Here is a 20,887-nt window from a genome sequence, read left to right as displayed (position 1 = left end):
AAAAAAGCAAACTACTTTCTCATTTAATAAATTAGTTCTAGACTTAGTGCAACTGGGAAAGAACTTAAGCCATATATAAACTGGCTCTTAGTCAAAACTCTTGCTTGTTATCTAAAGTAAGTAATGACAGTCATATCAATACCCATTACATCATTGAAAGTCCAGGTTAATTAATTCAATTAAGTAAAAATAAATGAGACAAACTGAACAAAACTCCTGTGATTAGTGATTTGAAATTTAAAATCTTTAGTCTATTGGGAAGGTTGCTGGTAAATTCAGGTCTCAAAATGAACAAAGTAAGACTTGAAAGATACATGATGATCTACATACAACTTTTATGCATAGCTATTTAGGATGATTAAAATGTCCCATTTAGATTGAAATACATATAAGAAAAAAATCCCTTAATTCTTGCAGCAGATAGATGTAAACCAGGGTGACACTGATTTTCTGGCATGAGCCAGAAGGGAATCTGACAGCCATCATTTCTGGGTGCCCCAGGCAGTGCTGGAGGGTCAAACTGAACTAGAAGAAAACATAAGAATATTAGACTTTCACAGAGATATGGAACAAGACTAAGGACAAGGACTGCAAAGTAGATGTAAATCACTACGTGGTGTCTCAAAGTTTGTCCTGCTGTGCAGAACAAAAACTGACCTAATTGTTGGGTTACATTGACATAGGGTCTACTCTGACACAACAGCTGACGTCAATAAAGATTGCATCTTTGCTGTATGGACTAAGGGCAGTTTCTACACTCATAGCGTAATCTCACCAGGCCTGAAACCTGACAGTGAAAGACAAGATTCACATGAAGGAAATAGGAGAGCAGTGAAGATAAAGAAGGGTTTTGAGAGGTTAGAGGAAGGCCAGAGCTGTCAAGTGACTGCCAGCAAATACTCAGAGAAATAGGTTCAGAGCAGAAACATGAGTCTGAAATGAATGTGCCCGAGCAAAACATACTGCTAGACTGCTAAATGTTTGCTCACAATTGCTACCATTTTACCAAATGTTCCCAAAGCTCATACACAAAAAACTTCCCAAACAGCTTGGAATTACTTTGTTCATTGACTAAGTCGCAACAATGTACTAGTTTGTGAAAAGGCTTAATATGTTCATTAAATATTTTCAAATACAGAAGGAAGCCAGGTACCTTGAGAAGACAGCTACCCAAGGTTATGAATTCATCAGTAATATTGGATAGTATTAGTAATGTGCTACTTTACAGCTGCTTGCTTGCTTTAGGTTCAGTCTGTGTTCAAATGACATAGTGAAGAGGCTCAAGATCTAAACACAACTGAGGCAAAGATCATGAAGTAAAATCCATACTTACCAGGAATATAGTATGAGCCAATCCCTTGTTATACATTTAAACAATTTCCTAATAACTTCATGTGCAGGAATCAATTATGATGGAAAATTCTTTGTGTCAGTGTTACAGCTGCAATAGCTATCACTGTGAGCAGTTCCTTTCTCGGCTGCGATCTGTAGAAGTATTCTAAGCTCTAAAATGAAAAGCAGCAGCAGCCAAAACCAAAAAAGCCCACAAAAACCAACCCAAACCAGCCAAACATTTCTTAGCAGGCTATAGCTCATAAAGTTGTTAAAAAAATATCGTATCTGAACGGTTATATTTGTACATTCTGGAAAGTGACATTTGCCAGGGGAGAAGAAAACATACAAAACAATAAAATTCTTCCTTAGCCAGTGATTATTAGTGCTGCCTTAGCAGTTTCCTTCCTTTTGGAATAATACCTCAAGGATTTCAGTAAGAATGCATTGTAAAGCTAGTCCTGGCCAACTGCTCATGGCCTGCTTGTGGTTAGAATGCACATGCAGAAAGCTCCTCACATACATGTATCACCTTACACATGAATCAAGTAAGCTACTAATAATAGTTCTTGGGGTTTAGGACCCTTTTTACAAAAAGAAGATTCAAATACCAGTTTTGTAAATTCATTGTTTGGTTTTCCAAGCTTTCCAAAAGTCAGCAAAATGAGGTTTATTATCCCATTCTCATCTTCAGCACAACTAAGTGGGGTGGAACAGACCAGAGCAATCATTGTTAGCTCAGAATAAGTCAGCTGTAATTTCCAAAGGCCTTTTTCAGAATTTCTACTACCCTCACTACACACCAGAGACAGAGGGGACCCTGGGTTTTGTTTTATACATCTCCATTTGTACTGTCACAATCGGAAACACCTTGCTGGGATTCCTGTGGAATAAGCTGTTCCATACCCTCCTATGGGATATGCTGTACACATTAAAGCTGAAGTCACGCACCAGCACCAGCATTTTAAAGAGGCTTGAAAGCACACATCTAAACAATTACAGCCCTGCTGACTACTTACTGTATTTCAAAAACAGACAGTAAAAACCTAATATTAGTCAGGATGAAAAATCTTCTGGGTCGCAATTCTTTAAAGAGAAAATTCTTTTTTCTCCCCTATACTCCCAATCACTTTTTGGTTCATCACTACAATTCCACTTCAAACAGAAAAGGTTATGAAATAACCCTTAGTAATACAAACATGTTACTTTCAAAACAGCTGGTTTTTAGGTTAAATTGCTCCCTGATTCTGTAGCTGTCATGCAGATCCTAATATAAGAGCAAAAAGGTGGGGCAAGTGCTTCAGTTGATCCTAGAGATGCTACTGTTTGGTGGTGGTCAAAGAAAAAGCAGGACAGATTCATTCAAATCTTTGCTTCCTACTGCTGCCTGAGAACAGCAATGGCAGGGAACTTCAGAAAGACTTGAAGGAAATACCATCACCACACGCCATTGAGTGGTGGAGGCTCAGTGCAGAAATGTTTAGGCTATGGGATGTCTAGGTATCAGGGTAAGCTGTATTGTAGCTATATGGTAAAGCTCACTGCTTTATTGAACTTCCTATTTGTCTTTCTCAAGTTTATTTTCTGCCTGGTGTGACTTTCTCTGCTTATCTCATCAGAACGAAGGACAAGGCCTCAGGTGAAAAACACAACCTTTACAATGCACCTTCCTCTATTTAACACTGCTAACTCTGTTAGTGCAGTTTGGTTCCACAAAATGAATAATGCCAAGACATCGATTCTCTGGGGTACATCTGCATGCCAGGTATCCCAGGGAAAACATGAACAAAGAGTGAGCATGTCACTGTGCTCATTCTGCTGCTATGATAGATCCTCCAGTAAACCCACTGGAGAAAAATATTAGAAATTATTTTAGATACAGACACAGGAATAGCATTTTGAAGGGGAGAAGGAGAAAACAGAGCTCCTTTCAACAGACATGTAGCTTAATTCTACCCTAGAACTGCTTTGATTACTGAAAAAAGAGACTTGAGTGGTCCAACTGATCTTGTTTCTACCAGCTGATGACACAGGCAGCTCAGACTCACGGGAGAGCAAAGCTAAGCTCTACACCTCCCTGCACTCTTGCTGAGTTCCTGCACCCTTCTGTAGTTGGCAAAACCTTTCATGATTGATATGTTCAATTTGTTTAGAGTCTATGCTAGCTTTAGGTCCAGATTCATTAAATTCCCACTTTTGATGTATTTTGAAGTAAAGCTGTAACTTCAGTTAAGCCACATAAAGAGTTAAATTTTATCTCTAAAAGCTCAATAAATGGGCTACCTTGATTGATGCTTTAAGTGCAACCCCTTCCCAATATTCTGAACATAATGAGGTTACTGCTAAAAGCTGGATTCGTTCTCATCTGTCTGCATTATCTATTTATTTCACACACGTCACCATGGTAAATGAGTGCTGCATTAAGTACTAAATAGCAGAGGTCAGAAAAACCCTGTGTTGTACTTTTTCCCTCTTCAGCAAGGCTGAAACACTTATTAATGGATTTTAATTTATTACCTGATGTAAAATAAAAAAATATAACCCCCCCTAGTATTAGCACATTATTGAAGTATGATTTAAACATAATCTCAAAACAAACTAATTTGACATTCTTATTCAAAACATTTTGTCTTACAATGACTAAATGGACTTAATTTGAAATAGTAGTTGAAATTTTTTACCATTTTAAAAAAAATTAAAATCCCCGAAATAGAACGTTTACCACAGGCTAAACTGGACATATTTTCTCCAATTTTTTTTTTAAATGCCATCAACCTCCTAAATTGTATGCTCATATAATATATAATATATGAAATATAGCTAAGTATTTTGACTCTGGGAAGTAGTTATTACACCTAGGTATTTCATTTTTTAAATAGAAAACTCACCATCGATTCAGAATTCTCACCAAAACAAACCATATGAGGTGTATAAGCATTTGGCACAGTGCAAATCTGTGAAGAGCTCCTCTAGCAAAATATTAAGCCTTATGAATGCAATAAAGTCAGAATCTGTCCCACTGACTTCCTCACCAGGCTAGGCAGCCATGCATGTTGCTACTCCCTGTACATGGCGCAGCTCTGTCATGCTATATGCACGGAGGTGATAAGAAATGTAAACATTCCAAAAGCTTATCAGTCCTCACACTGAATGATCAAGCAGCTGGAGATCTGTAACATGAAGCCATGTATATTAAAAATTATCTGCAAATAATCTCCTGGGGTAGAAGACTTGGTACATCTGGTATAAGGAACAAGGAAAATAGATGAAGAGTACAAGGTTCAGCTCTAAAAATACCTCATTTGCTTTCAGATAGTTCCATGGACATTGACCCTTCCAACACAAAATCAACAGGAAGCAGGGAACAGGAGGAACAAATAAAGTATATGGTACTTAGAACAAAGTAAAGGGTACACATTAGGAGCTTAGCTGCACTGATAATAAAAATATATGTCAATTTTCGTCTCTTGGGTATTTAAGGCTGGAACAAGAAAAATGTATTAAATGCAATTCCACCCATACTAGCAGCAAGTAAACCTTTTAGGTTTTGGTTTCATGTCCTCTCAGCTGCACCACTTCTCTGATCTAGGCAGAAGTCTGAGTCCTGGTTGTCTATATCCAGCCTCTATTTCGATTCACCAGAGTTTACTCAGGCAGTGTTTGCACCCTGCACTGCCCTGTCTCACAGAGGGATGCTGGACTCCCGTGAACAGGAGGGACTCATGCTTGTTTTCACTAGCCAGCTAGTAGAAGCAACCAAGCTCATACAGGCTATATGTCATGTAAAATGTACCTGTGCAGTCGTCAATAAACACTGAAAATGAAGGAAGCATGGATAAAAATAAACATGAAAATTAAGTAAAATAAGCCAATTTTGACCCGAATACATAAAACATCTTTTTGTTTTGACTTTCTCTGAGTAGCTGTCAGACCCTTCTCCTCGTTAAAGCACTGCTTATTGACTAGAGACAGTCCAGACTCTGGTACTATATGAAATAGTCCGTTTCCTTTGTTTCACACTATGTTGTTAACAAAATGACCAAAATAATCCCAGGGAATGTTTCTATTTGTGAATGAATGTGTTTATGCCCTTGAAAATGGTGAAAACATAGCTGGCTGCTTTGGTGATAATCTTTAGTTTAAGCCAAGCAGTGCCCAGTGCATCCCAACCAAGTCAAGCCTTGTCCTCCAGCCTGCTCTTCTTACTGTACTGAAGGAAGCCTGACAGCTCTTTTGACAGGTGGTGACAGTGACATATAAAATCCTCACTCTGTCATGAAAATGGAGCATATTCATGAAATGGAGCATTTTCACGAGTGATGCTAAGGAAAACTTTTTTTAAAATTAATTATTTCTTTCTGGAACCTGTGAGCCATTTCTTCTGGGCTGCATTAAGAACAGCTCAAGCACAGGTTCCTGACTGTTTTCTTTTTCTTTTTTTTAAAGTCCTTGTACTTTTCTTTTTTTTCATGGAGTCTGTACTCCCACTGATACATGCAAGGAACTTTTGCTGTGGCTGTCCCAGACACTTCTGTGAGCCTGAACTGCAGAGTAAACTCAGAGTAACCCAAATGAAAGAGCATCTGAGCACAGTGTATATAGGTAAGAAAAAGGGATGTAGTTTGCCACTGAACATTTGTAGTCACACATCAGCCTGCAAACAGCAGGATATTTTCAAGCACAGACATTTTCATATCTGTTCTGGAATCCCTATGACCTGTCACCAAGTATTATGCAATGTTTGTTTTATATATTTCATTGTTTCATTATGTCAGATAGTCCTTTCCAGCACAGGCTGAAAGAACGCTGCCCTGACAAGTAGTGTCTGAACTCTGAACATCCTGGTGGCATTGGTAAGGTGCTCTGAGCTATACCAGTCTTCTGGTGTGAGGGGACACAAATGTTTTTCATTGCTTATTGCATACCTCTACAAACTCCTAGACTGATATAAAAAGAGACAGCATACTTAAATGGTATACTTATTTAGCATATAGAAAGACCAGCTATTTTGACAAAAAAAAAATACAGTTAATGACAGTTTTTATTAATGTACTGCTTTTCTGAATGCTTTATTACCACATTAGAAGCCTAAATTTGCAATTGAAAACAGCTGCTATTTGGCTCACTCACTTTCTAGTTCTTGAACCAAAGTAAGCAGTATGTCCTACCAGAATCTCAAGCTTTGGAAAAACATATCGGTTTTCATGAACTCTGAGACCAAGAGTTCTCTGCTGATTCAAGTTTCAGTGAGATTTTTCCCTGAGAAAATATAACCGAACTGCTTGACAATGCCCAGAAACAGCTGCCTCTTACATAGTTGGTCTTTTTTGACCACAGTTTATTTTTTCTTGGGAGAAAAAAAAACATGTGACCATTATATATAAAACAAACATATGTATTCACCTAGAAGCATTATCTAACTATATTACTCACAAACATTACTGTTGTGCAAAGCATATCACATTTATCCCCTCAAGGATGTGGTTCTGGCACAGTTTGCATCACCAGGAAAGCACATCTGTATGTGGTAATGAGATTTATTGTGCAGGGAAAGTCCAGGAGTGCCTAAAACCAATTTAGTATATAAACCTTAACTACTTGGGTTATCATGGAATTGACACAGGTGTAAGGACAGTTTTTCTTTCTACCACCCACCCGGCTGTGTTGTTTGCTACTGCACTAAATACTCAGGCTGCTCATGAAGCATCTCAGCAGATCTCTGGGGAAATGGCAGTAATCTGAAAGGCGTGAATCTCTTTCTGGATAATGGAAAATCAGCTAGGAACAAGAAAGCAAACCTGCTAATGCCAAAAGATAAGCTGCAAGCATGTTCCTTGTTTGAAGACAGGTACAGCTTGCTTTTCTTCAAGTTATGATTTCCAGTGTTCAGTAATCTCAGAGGTACTGAGTTGTTTTATATTGCTTTTGCACTGATAGTATACCATTTCTGCCTTGAAATGAGATTTGTAAAATGCAAAAAGGCAGCACTGGAGAAATGATATCAAAACATGTTACTACGTTTTTCTTATTTCCAAAAACTGAGTAACATTTACATTACAGGCAAGGAAGCCAAAAGAGGCAACAAAGTAGAAGTGAGAGATGGAAACAGCAAATATGTAGAAAATTTAGAAACACAGAAGTTTATCCTAATGTTTACCCATATTCTAATGCTTCAAGAAGACTGAACACTTTGACACAAGTTGAACAGTCTTTGCCAGCCAGACTGTTTGATCTTGTGTTGGCCCTGTGACAAAGCCAGTCTGTACAGGAACACTGGCATTGTTTTCTGATCAAAGTGAGCCCTAATGGTATTAAACCTGAGTTGTGGTCTGACATGCTTTCACTTCTCCACTTTGCCACCAGCTTTTTCTTGAACCATTGCAGTATGATATTCTGCTAGCTTAAAGCATGGTCAGACTTTTATTTCAGATAATAAGAATTGATTTTCATATATATCCTGCTATGTTTGGTAAGGAGACAGGAGGTTATGCATGTACAGAAAAGGTTGCTTTTAGGGTATGGTGATATTCAGTTTCTGTTGGCTCCAATGATATTGCAAGAGAAATATGAAGCAGGAGATCTTTAACAACTTTTGAATTAAATTCTCATGCAGCATAATAGTTAAATATGTCTTTAAAACTAAACGTGTTTATGTCCCTTTTATAAAAGGCAGACATGAAGCAACTCTGACTATAGCATAATATGAGTGGGTTACCCCAGTAACACATGCAGCATCCTGCACAGGATGAGATGCTGCTCATTTTTGTTGTTCCATCACCTTATACTTGTCTTTGCTTTCACAGATAGTAAAACAGTCTTATAATGTCAAATAAAAGTAAAACTGATTAGATATTATGAAATCAAACATCAGATGCTCAGAAAACATAGCTCCATTGATAGCAACTGAAGCACAATAGATTTAAGCAACTTCATAATTCGAATCTCAGTTTGCTAGTGCTAGCTTCTCTGCTCAGATGTGGCACAACCCATCAAAGAGCTCTTTACAGAGCACTTACCGAAAGAGTTAAGAGTTTATTTACTGCTGTCACAGAGTCACAGGATATACTGAGTTGGAAGGGACCCACAAGGACCATCGAGTCCAACTCTTAGTGCTGCACAGGACCATCCCTAAAGAGTCTGTTGCTTCACAAACACACTGTCTACTGCAATCACTGTTACTGCTGCAATTCAAATTTCTCTTTTGTTGACTTTGATTGTAATTATATTTTACACCAATCGGAGTGAACATCAGAAAATGCAACATTAAATGATGCTACAGGCTGGATATTAACTCCTGTAGTCACATATATCACCTGCCTTTAAATCATTTGGTGTAGTCTAACACTGTTTCTTTGGAAGCAAGGAAGTCAAGCAGACTCTTCTTATAATTTTTGAGTACATGTCATTAGTTTAAAATGATGTAGCCTTAGTAGATATTCCATCTTCACTTTATAGCACAACTGACCTGACCTAAGTCGGTGAAGACATATTCCTGTCAAAGCTGTAGCAGATATCAGGGATGGATGGGAAGACTCAGTAGAAAACAACTTTTAGATCTTTGTACAGAAGAATGCAAACTGAATTTATTATGAAATTCTGAAATGTCCAAACACATTTTACTGCCTTCTGGTTTCCAGATGGATCCACATCTAGATCAGAATACCACCAAAAATGCTGCTTTTTTTCCTGCTGCAATCAGAAGCAGCTGTAACAAAAAGCTATAGAAAAGTCTGATTCTTAGAAAATGCCTGTCTCTGTTTTTCAAAAAAAAGTTTAGATAATTAGAGTAAACTCTTCTGGGGTATCCAAACATTTAGAATTGCATTAGGACACACATTTCAAACTCTTGGAAGCATATCCTTCACTAGCTGTTTGCTCCTAATGAAGGAAGTAGAGTACTCCAGTGCGTAAAATCCAAGAGACAGGATTCTAGTTTAGCCCAGCTCTAATTAAAAAAGGTGAGTTTGACAGTATCACTGGAATTCTATGCTGCTCAGTTTTGCCACTGATCTAGGGAATGCTTCTAAAGCAATTTTTTTGAGTGTCAGGTTAGCAGCCTTACTATTATTATTCTTTTATTACCTGCAAACATGTGTAGTGATTAATTTACTATTTTTGGAGACAAATTGCATTTAGCATCTCACTGAATTCTATTCAAAATCCAATAACTGATCAGCATTTTGGGGTTAAATCAGCAAGGTGTCAAGAACTCCTAGGACTAGCTGACTTGGAAATTTGAACGTATACAATAATTTCAGAAGCTGTACAGTACCTTGCAAGATCGAGACCATAAGGATTTTTTTAGCATTTGCACTTCCATTGTAAATCTATTGTCTGCCTTTCCAACCTGGCTTTACAATCCTTGTATTCAGCAGGTTTACACAACCATCTCCACACAACCTATTCAAAACACTCGCCCATATCAAGCTCACCACATGGAAATACCCATGTAGGTGCTCATGCATGAACCGTGCAGTGAAGGACAGGAAAATGGAGCTGCTGTTAAAGTTTTATTTTTATCTGACTTTATATAAAATTTTAAAAATAGGGCAAGATTATAATATAACCAAAGAATAACATCATTAAGATTAGTTCCCAGTATCCTGAAAGAGTGGATAATATCTAAATTAATAAATATAAATAAGTGAAGATGAATACTAAGTTGGGCTTGTATGGAAGTTGACTGAGACTTACAGCAATCCTGACTCATAATAAAAATGATTTATTTAAAGATTTATTATGAACATTGCAGGAAAGGTGATAACAGACATGGACCACTTTGTTTAAAGTAAAATTTCCCGTAAATTAAAGAGTTCTTATTATCTGTTTGGTTTTGATTTGGTATTGTACCAAGTATCTGTTTATAAAAGGAAATGTGATGGTACAAAGTGTACAAGGTGAATTGCAAAAGAGATTAACAGTCAAGGTGAATTTGTTTTAAATAAAGTCCTAGCAACATAGACACTGTAGATCCCATTAGGGTAAGGAAAGTCAGTGTAAGGCAGATTTTTCATGCACCGTTACTGAGAGCTGAACTGCCTGAAATTCAGGCCAGAAAGCTACTCTCCAAACTGAGATTGGGGTTACATGGGTCACTCTCAGTGTCAGAAGATAACCTTAACAATATGACATGCTTGAACTTCCCTGATCTGTGTGCTGAACTGCAATGACCTCAACTCCAAGAGTCAGGCTCTCAGAATACTTCTATCTGTATGTTTCTGAGGAATTTCAGCTACTGGTGATGTTGATCAGACCTGAGGACCTGCGGTACAGTGAAACAAGTGGAGATCCTGAAAGACCTAAGACGGTTTTGTTTCACTGAGGTGCCAGGGCACACAGTAATGGTCTTAGAGACACATCAGTGAGAAAAAGCCTGAACCAGTTTTAAAAAGAGAATCAGGTGATTGAGAGATAAGACAGGAAAAAATGTTGCAGACCACTACAAAGGAAAAATTTGATATAAAGTAGGCACTGTGTTTCAAAGGGATTATATGGTAGGGATTTTTCCATTTTTGCGGAGCTTTTTTGCTTATAATACTGCCTAAATAGCTTATTAAAGAATTTTTCTGAAGTCACATTTATGTGACAAAGTATGTTGCAATCTCAAGTCATCCCATCGAAAGTTTTCTGGGGGGAGTCTTGGATGAATATAATGTATTTGCAGTTGAACAGGAATAATGAAAACACACATTATATGTTTCATCAGAAAACTAGAAAAGAACCTGTTTCATAGAAGCAATTCCCTTGGCTGAATTAGCCCTGGAACTACCCTGGCATCTCTAGAGATTGGACTTTGTAGGTCTCCAAATCCTCCGCCCAAGGAAAGAAAATGTTTGTGGATGGAAGTGCTGGATCTGGGTCATAGTAATTCTCTTTGTACATATAACAAAACATTTACATGGAGTATAAAATTGTGAAAATATTGACATTATCTGAAGGCCAGGAATTACACATGGGGTTTACTCCAAACAGTCCTAAGATCTTTATCTGATATTTAGTGCTGCGACATTAATGACGTATTTTTAAAATCATGTAGTTAATAAAACCAGTTTGCAGACAATCCTGTGCATACAAGTTCAGTGATCTAGAAGGTATGTTGGCACCTACCTGGAGGCACATGTTCATTCATGATGACGAGTGATGCTGGTGTAGGCCTTCTTTTCCTGATCTGTAACAGGTGTAAACCAAGGAGAGTCATTAGGGTCCATCGACTGCCCCGCACACAAAGCAAAGCAAAAAATCCATCTAGTGTTCTCCTGAGCATAGACCAGGCAAAGTTACAAAAGAAACTATTTAAAGAACAGCAGCACTTCACTGTCTTTCTGACAGTTTGTGTGGTCTGACAGTGATCCGGGTCATGCTCTTGCTTGTACGGGCAGAGCAAAGGCATGGGGAGAGCTTTCCAAAATACCTTTAGGATTTGTAATCATCTTGAGTTAAGTTTTTGGACATGTATTGCTGACAAATATCAGTCATATCTTAAAATATTGACATTTAGCTTTGTGTCAGGAAGATGATTGCAGTAGTTTGTGAGTTTGTATGTGCAAATCCCTAGTGCTGTCACAGTTCTCACAAGTAATAATTAGTAATATTTTGCAAGTGCACTTCTGAGTTGATATTACAGGTATGCCTTGCAATGAATTTATATTTCTAAAGTGTGACCAGAGGTGTTACTACTGTTCTTTAACTAAAAAAACTCCAGTATTTAAGACTTTCAAAAGAGTATTTCCGAAAAGCACTATACAGCAGATCTTTACATACCGATATATAATCCTGAATTGTATGAAATTTTTCGTATTCAGAGTTTATCTGGGTAACTACTTTTGTTCCATTAACAGTGGCTGAACTGCATGGTATTGGACTACCCTCCTATAATGCACACATTTGCACTGAAAGCTTTTTGTTGTTTCACTAAGGCCTCCAGGCTTGATATTCTATTGAATTTAAGAGAGGGACCAAGAGTATTTAAGATAGAAACCATTCTGACACGAAACCTCAATGTCAATGCATTTGTTCTTTTTTATTTGCTGATCCAACATCTGTATTTAGTTGGATTCAAATTTTGCTTTCAGAGGTGTAAGTGGAAAATTACATCAATCAGGGTTAATGGGTTTATTCCAGATTAACATAACTGTAGCTGACAGCAGAATTTACCATTTTAATTTCATCATACGGCCACAGTGAAACTGTATCACACTTGGAACTAAACTCACAACACACACACAAAAAAAAGGACTGCTCATAAATACCAGGCAGAATTTGGGCCACCGCATTTCAAAAGCCATGGGAATTCCAGGAAATCCTAATCCTATGGTTCTCATAGATTTCAGAAAAATACCAAAACACATTCTGCTTGAATTCATTGCAGAACTGTTCAATAAAGCATGGACATTTTGCATCTCAGAAGTACCTATGGGCAAAATGAAGACCTGCAGCAATTCTCTTCTGCACCCTTCTAATATTTCTGCATTCAGTGGTCACTCAAAACTCATTGTTTTCTGGCAAAGGTGTCTTCCTTTCAAGAGACATGACATCAGAATATTCAGGAAATCAGATACCTGTCCTAAAGGTATAAAGAATTTCATAGCTAATGGAATGGAACGGTCAAGGTTATAATATTCCCCTGGTATCATCTAAAACTAGACTTACCCAAATAGAAGCAAATGCTGAGAATGAGTTGCACTGAGAGAAATGTATTGGGTCACCTAATTAGGATTTATCCCGTTTTTCTCACAAGACTCCCTGTGACTCTTTTTATGCACATCTATGCACATCCGTACACAGTAATAGGTATCATTTTCTCCTTAGATGTCTGTATTGCTACACATATATACATTATGTGTGTGTTTTGGGAGTGAGTCAAAACCTAAAATAGCACATGCATCATTCCAGTGGACAAAAGTCAGGCATATTTCTATACGTGTATATTTTTCAAACATGTAAACCACTGTAAGAATGACAAAAAGAAGACTATATAAAAATGAGATATATGGGAAGTAACTGAAGTGATGGCTATAGTGTAAAACATAACTAGTATTTTCTCATGTAAAATAAATGGGAAATAAGATGTCTTCTACCCAATATTTCTGTTAGGTACCTATTATCAGCTTCATGTTTTGCTTTATGTACAAATAATATACTTGATTTGTTGAGAATGTGTATTCCTCTGAAGTGTATGTATTAGGGTACAAGCGCAGTTACAGAAAAGCACAATAAATATATACTGAATAAACCTACCCAAGTTATAGAAGCCATATTCTGGCTAGAGGACATATCCTTCTCCCTCTTTAGGTATACCTAGACATTGCTACAACCTCCAGAGCATTTAATCTACAGTTTCACTAATATAAGTTAGAAAACCATTTAGGCAACAAGTATTACCTGTTCTCACCCCACATCTTGCCCCCATTCCTACCCCCTTCCCTCAAAACAGTGAAAGAAACTCGTCTTCCTTACCTGCTCAGCTGCCTCGGGATCTATTTGACTCTGAAACAAGGGCACAGCAAACTGTATTTTTTTGGGACTGTTGGGCTCCATTGTGATGCTGCGGTGAGTCAGACGAGAGAAGAGCCTGGAGCTTGAGACTGGGTCTGCCCCTTTCCCCAGGCGCCCTCCCCACAGCCAGGCTGAGTGCTCTGCAGTAACAGCTGTAACTCCCGACTTAGCTCGGGAGTCTGCGTGAGTCGAGCAACTCCCTTATTCCACATCCACAGAGATGCCACTAGCTTGGCTATTTTCTTTTTTTTTTCCCCTCTCCCCTCTCTTCAGCAGTCCTTCAGATCCTCTCAGCAGAAAGCTGAAAGGAACAATAAGCTAATTGTGTACCAGCTCACTTCTACATATGCCAAGCATTCACTCAGAAGCTAATTGAAAATGCAATACTAGCATTGCATGGCCTGGAGCCCTGGGATTTGAAAAAGAGGATCTCTCCACCATATATTACTAACTGGCTGCTCAGAAGTGCAATGCAAGCTCCCTCTGAGTATTGCTGATGGGCTCTTAATTATTGATGAACACAAATCAGGAAGTTTTCAGATTTTGGGGGTGGAGGTAGCAGGAGGGGTGGATGCAATAATTCGATCTCTGTTACAGTATGCCAGAACTGCTCTCCTCTTCTCATGTATCAAACAGTTGCCTTTGATCTTTGAAATCCTTTTTAAATCTGATAGGTTTAGAATCTTCTAAATCTTATAGGAAGATTTTTTGATGATGATGCTACGCAGATGCCCACACCTTCATGAAGCTTCTCTGGTGTGCTAAGAAGGTTTGCACCTCAGGTTGGGTTTGCAGATTTAGACTGTGATTTCTTTTGGTGGGCTTCATTTTGCATGACTCCAGATACTGAGAACATCCACATTTAAGCCAGCTGTCTCAGTTCCCTCATGCTAAGCATATCAATGGGCATTTAATTCTATCCTACTTAAGCAGGATATAGTGTTTACTCGAGATTACACTTTTTCTCCATTAACTTTAGCAAAAGGAAAGATGATTCTAGTTACCTCACTTTTAGGTGGTTAAAATTCAGAGGCCAAATACTACTTCAGGGTACAAAATCTGTGCCTTCTTCCAAGACCAGAAAAATAATTTGGTCAATCATATCAATAGTACTCTCTTGTGAATATAATTATTTTCACTTGTCATTTTGTGTTAATTCAAAAGAAGTGTGTGAAATGATACACAGCAACCACTGGCTTAACCTACCCCTTTGTAAAAGTCAGAGGAATTTGCAAATGTGTTCTTTCCTCAAGCCACTGAGAGCACTAAGGATTTTCACAGCTCACCACAAGCTTATTCAGTCACTGAGTACTTTTCCACCTGTGCCAGCGAAGGAGGCAGGGAAAGAGCAAGAATCGTGGATAAGAATAATGCTCTGGCCATACACAGCAGAAAAAACCAGCCAGTCAGGGATGGAATACTTGCTTGGCTTTGATTTTTACAAATGAAAACTGTGACACATTACTGGAACACAGGGGCATTTCTGAGCAGAGGTAAGCACACTAGGAAGCTGCTTTATGAAGGACCTGATAAAGATCAGGAGGTGAGGATACACTAAAAATGAAGGATCCAGTTGGCTCAGGGATCAAAAATAATTCTCAGTGAGGGTTGAAATTTCCCTCTTCATTCAAATCAAAACTGCAGTGGTTTCCAGCTGACAGCAAGTAGCTAGCAACTTTCCTGTTTGATTTCTTGTGATAGTTTTAGTTGGCATTAACTTAGAATTGTAGAATCACAGAAGAGTCTTCTTGGTGGGGGCCTTCTGGAGATACCTGGTCCCTCCTGCTGCTAGAAGCAGAGCCCAAGATCAGGTTATTCTGGGCCCTCTCAGTCTGAATATTTTTGGTGCTAAGGTGAAATGCTCACTTTCATTTACCAAAACAAAGGAAAGAGATGCACAGAATACTGATGTTCAGTGTTTTGTATGATCATTTTTAAGCCTTCACTACTCCCACAAAGACAAAACATAATTTGCTTTGTAGACTTCCACAGACAATTAGAGCCAAAGTGCAATTGCAGCAGTTCTGCTGGCACAACTAAGGCTAAGACACTGATGTTAGAGAGGCAGATGCTGCTTTCACTAAGGACAATTAGAGAGTTGTTTTCAGGACAGTCTAATTATCCAGTTTCACAAGTCCTTCATGAGCAGACATGCTGTTATCTTCAGTGACAGCTTCAGACATACCAGGGATATATACACACATACATACCAGGGATATATACATACATACAGGGTTACAAGGGGGAGGGGGGGGGGGAAGGAAGGACATAAACAGGGATCTGAAGTTGTGGCTTTCCTCTCGAATTTTCATACTTAAAAGAAAATGATTTTTGTTTTCTCAGTCTCAGATAATGTGAGAAAAATGTTTTCCAGCTGCTTTGCTACTATATATATTAATAAATGACATATTTTAAATGTCAAGTTTCTCTATAAAAAAACCTGTTTGCCATAAAATATCTATTCTAGCTATCTCTGAAATTTCATGTATTAAATTGTGCAATTACAATTATAGTATATGTTACTGATTACAGGAGCTATAATTATTTCAAAGGCTTAAAGTTTCTTACTTTAATGATAAAATAGTTTGAAAAAAAACATTCAGAGAGCGAAAATTTACTAAAACATTAAATGCTCAAAGAATTATGGTGGTGCATTTCAGCTCTAGATTGCTGGACTTTGCTATCTAAAGGAATTATGTCTCAAATGCATTGCTATCAATGGTATATGAGGAAAAAGTTAAACAATCTTATGAAGAAACAAACCAACAAAACTACTTCCTGGCAGGTTTCAAAGGGAGCCAGAAAACAAGACAGAACAAGACACAAGGACAAATCCTTAATGGGGCTGCTATGTCTGGGAGAGAGGCCCACCAGCAATGTGATGTGGAGATATTTGCTTCCTGCACCTCCCCTCTCTGTGCCTATTTGGAGCTGGCTGCCCAACAATCTTCACATGCATTATAACAATAAAAGTATTTTTAAAATAGTATAAAAGGTACATTTCAGAGAGCACTCAGATACAGCATTACAGGATTACTACCTCGGCTCACTCTTACACCTAATTTGCAGCACTAGAAGTCTCCGGGCAAAGTGTGTTTGCATTTTCTATAGACTGCATCACAGTCTGGGAAAGAGCTGAAACACATTTAAGCACTGCCAAGTCCTTTTAGCTCATCTTCTGTTTTTAGTGCACTCCCCATAATGTTTCAAATGCCTTCATGATTCAGCTAAAACTATAATGGAATTAAAAATAATAATAACTGTGCAAGATCTTTCCTTCCTATGTCATTCACTAAGTTCTAGCATGAGGCACGGCCTTTTAATATATCCTACTGTAGTGATGAGCTATCAGAGCACTCACAGCATAGTTCCTGCTTGAGGTATTTCCTCTGTTGTCCTAGGAGAGGTTTATATCTTGTTTCCAGTCAAAGACAAGGCTGCTGAGATGGGAATTCAAGGGTGTCTGTCCTGCACTCTCCTTACACAATTTCTGTTGTGGCTGCGTTACCTCATCTTCTCTGGTGTGGTCAGGGATCTACTGCAGCATCACTCTCAAGAGGAGAGGAAACCTGGAGTTCATTGTAAAGCCAACATATTTAAGGATTTGGCTCCTAATTTCACCAGGGCAGATGCAGAGAAGCACTAAGTTACAGTACCCTGATCTACTAGGCTGCCTTTTCAGAGCAAGGATTCAGCTTGAAAGTGGCACTTCTTCCAGTGCATCTCTTAGGATACAGCTTTAATCCCCACTGTAGTCACTGATATGTGAGAGCCCTAACAAAGATATGTTGATTTGTGCATTCCTTGGGCACTTCAGCTTTCCTGGGCAGCTCCAGCAGCACTGGGGGAGAAATGCTGCAGAGCACATTGGTTTTCTGTTGCAGCCAAAAGGACCTCAGTGTGCCCCTTCCTTCTGCCTTTTTCTAATAAACTTTCTTCCCTGCCTTTGTCTGTACAGAAGCATCAGCTTTACAGCTCTTGGTGTTGGTCATGAGCAGAAGAGACGTACGTTGTCTTTGCTGTGCACACCATAACTCTTCATGGACCGGTTTTCCTGTTGGGGCTCTGCACTGTGCATTGTTCACAGGTGCTAAAATCAGATGCAAGACTTCCAAGAACAAAAAATAAGATATTCAAAATGACCCTAAAATTTTCTGTTCAAACCAGCTAAATACAGACATTGCAAACAAGGTGACTCCCACTGAGCTGCTGGAAACACAGTCTGCTATTTATGTACAGAAAATGCAAAGAATTTAAAATCTGCAAGGTTGGGAGAACACAGAGCAGATCACATCTGCCTCATGAGTACTAAGTGTTGCCACAGGCAAGACAAAAAGAATAACAGAAAGTCTTGTCAAGCAGTGACCAAGTCAGTGGGACATTCAGTGAGAACTGATGGCCTGATAATAGCCTAACTCAAATTTCCATCACCAGTTCTCATCCATAGAACATAAGGCTTGGACTTGTTAATGTACTAACTATATATGTGGATATGTAAAGCTTAGATAAGTAAAAAAATACAACTATTTTTATTTATACAATCTCTTTAGCTAAGATAATAATTTCTTAGCAGTAAGTTTTAATCAGAATCAGTTTAAAGTAACTTTATCCAAGCACATAAGAACTGATACTGTCTATTCCTGTCTTCCTCTGAAACTCACAGCTCTCCAGACTTTCAAGTAATGTACAAACATTTACTGTAAGGTCCTATCCACTACCATCAGTAGAATACACACCTCCAAAATATAGGAAATGAGTTGGATTAATGGAACATAATCTGATTAGACGGTCAAAAGATCCATGTGTAATATAGACTACAGTTCAATAGTGCAGAAACCAAAATTCTGGTACTGGTTTTAGGAAGGTATTTCAGCAGAAAGATATGCTAGAAATTGCTTCCTTACCAAGAATAGGGTATGTCTAATACATTTTTCAATAAACAGAAGTGCAGGCAGTGTATATAGGTTTTAGAATTAAATTATATTGTGTTATTTCCATATGAAATCTTTAATGCAAAAACTGACTACACAACTGAATTAAACAATTATATAAAATTAGTTGTTACTGTAATTTTTTTTTAAACAGAAGTTAAAATATAGAACACAGAGATGATGACAAACGAATGAACTTTCACAGTTTCAGCATCTGAGTTATAAAACTCCTGTGTGAACACACACCAGCAGTCTGAAAATGAAAAGTCATCAACTGGCTATAAAAGCTCAATATGCCAAATTCAGAACATGTTTTTAAAATTCTCATTTTTGATTTTGAGACTCTTCAGATGTGCCTTATTTCTAGCCTTCTCCTCTCCCTCTGAGGACATGCTAAACCTAAAGAAGTCACAGCAAACCTCAAGATCCTGCCTGCAGCATCTGAAAGGGAGGTACTGAGCCAGCTGGACGTGTATCCCTGGCACACCTGGAGGACAGTATCTGGGTTTTGGTGACCTGGAGAAGGTGGCTGAGGCACAGTTGTTTGTTATTTCCTATACAGGTATTGTGTGCATCAGGAAAGGATTGCTCCACAAGTAAGACAAGCCAGGAGCCAAGGGTTACCACAATTCACAGATTTCATAGGAAGCAGAACAGCTACTCACTCATTGAGGCAACTGTGGCTTTTCATTGTGCTGCTCTCTCATTGCTACCTTTTCATTACTTAACTGTTGTCCAGGCTTTCTCCTTTTATCCTGACAATGAAAGAAAAAAATGTTTCTGTGTATATTCACCCATCACTCAGCAAGCATCTATGCAGAATCACCTATACAAGCTATATCAAACTATCAAGTGATTTTCATTTTTTTAAATTGTCTTGTCTTCTATTTTTGCAACTTTTATAACAATATTGTGCATTTTTATTTTACATCATGAATATGAAGGATTACCATCACATCTAAAATCACATATGAAAAATCAAAGTAAATTTGCTTTATGTCAAATTACTGAGTTTCCTGAAAATCAAATCATGTATCATTTTTACATTATCATTTTAATTCAGAAGAAAGTGTTGCATTGGACTGAAACCATCTAATCAGCAATTATTCTTTTTTATGATGTCACCCAAGTTTCAGAATTCTAGGTTTGTTCCCTATTGAAAAAATCCTCCAAACCAAAATTTTTCCAGTAGTTTAGGTATGGTTTTGATTTATACTGCTAGTCATGACTTGAACTACTTCAGTTTCCAAATTGGGCTCTTGCTCCTTCTCCCTAACAGGATCTTCCTGTGGCCAGTCTCACTGAAACAGATTTACCTGTGGTATAACAGAATGAAAATGTTCTGACCTATGCTGTATTTCCAGTGTAAGCCATTTGCTCAGCAGTACACAAAATCCAAAGGCAGTACAAATGCTGCCCCTCAAGGCCAAGCAGAGTAGTACTTGTGAACATCGGTGACCGGACTGCATCAGCAAGGCTCTAAGTTGTCACCTTAAAAGAGATGGCAATCAGAGCAAACTGGTGCTGAGAAAATGCTCAGCTTGGAGCATCTTGGGCATCACTTGCCTTCTAAATAAAGGCCGTCAAGGGCTTGCACACCACAGTTTTAGAGAAAGAAGAAGATACAGGGCAGCTTTCCCTCTGTGAAGGTCATGGTCAGCAAAAGTACCTGAAAGAGCTTCAAGATCATATCAATTCTTTTGGCAGAGGCAGGGCCACTTCCAGTCCTCTCCAGACAGTGCTGCAGAAACTACCAGCAGCAGGAGCCTCTCCTGCTTCATACTCACCCCTGGCCCTGCAGCTGGCTCTGTGGTCATCCTCAGTCCTTTCCTTTCCAGGTCTCAGACACAGGGTGCTGTGGGTGAGTGGCAGCAGTACCTCACAGGCATTGCAGCACTAACCCAAATGGTGCGGGGGGCTGCTCCTGCCTTTCCAGCTATTGCCTCCGTCTGCTGAATGCTGAGATGCCTCCACGTTTCAGCAGAGGTGATGTCTGTAGCTTTTCACTGCAACAGTGGGGGCTAGAAACATGCTTACTCACCTCAAAACCAACAGAAACAAACAAACAAATAAAAATCCTCCAAGAACTAGGTCCACAAACCTCTGCCTGATTTGAGCTGTGCCACAGA

General features: G+C 38.5%; 1 protein-coding gene across 1 annotated transcript in view; it reads right to left on the bottom strand.

Annotated features, from left to right (window-relative positions):
• The window catches only part of PPP1R1C (protein phosphatase 1 regulatory inhibitor subunit 1C), a 51,564-nt gene extending 37,525 nt beyond the window's left edge, over window positions 1-14,039 (bottom strand). The window contains 3 exon segments of the mRNA XM_027731561.2: window positions 11,440-11,500; window positions 13,789-13,935; window positions 13,938-14,039. Of these exon segments, the coding sequence (XP_027587362.2) occupies window positions 11,440-11,500; window positions 13,789-13,935; window positions 13,938-14,039 (310 nt within the window).
• Between the last annotated feature and the right edge of the window lie 6,848 nt (window positions 14,040-20,887).

This window comes from Pipra filicauda, unplaced genomic scaffold, assembly GCF_003945595.2.
Source record: "Pipra filicauda isolate LSUMZ 115617 unplaced genomic scaffold, ASM394559v2 scaffold5_size6683894_pilon, whole genome shotgun sequence".
NCBI lineage: Eukaryota > Metazoa > Chordata > Aves > Passeriformes > Pipridae > Pipra > Pipra filicauda.
This window is presented reverse-complemented; position numbering and strand designations above follow the sequence as displayed.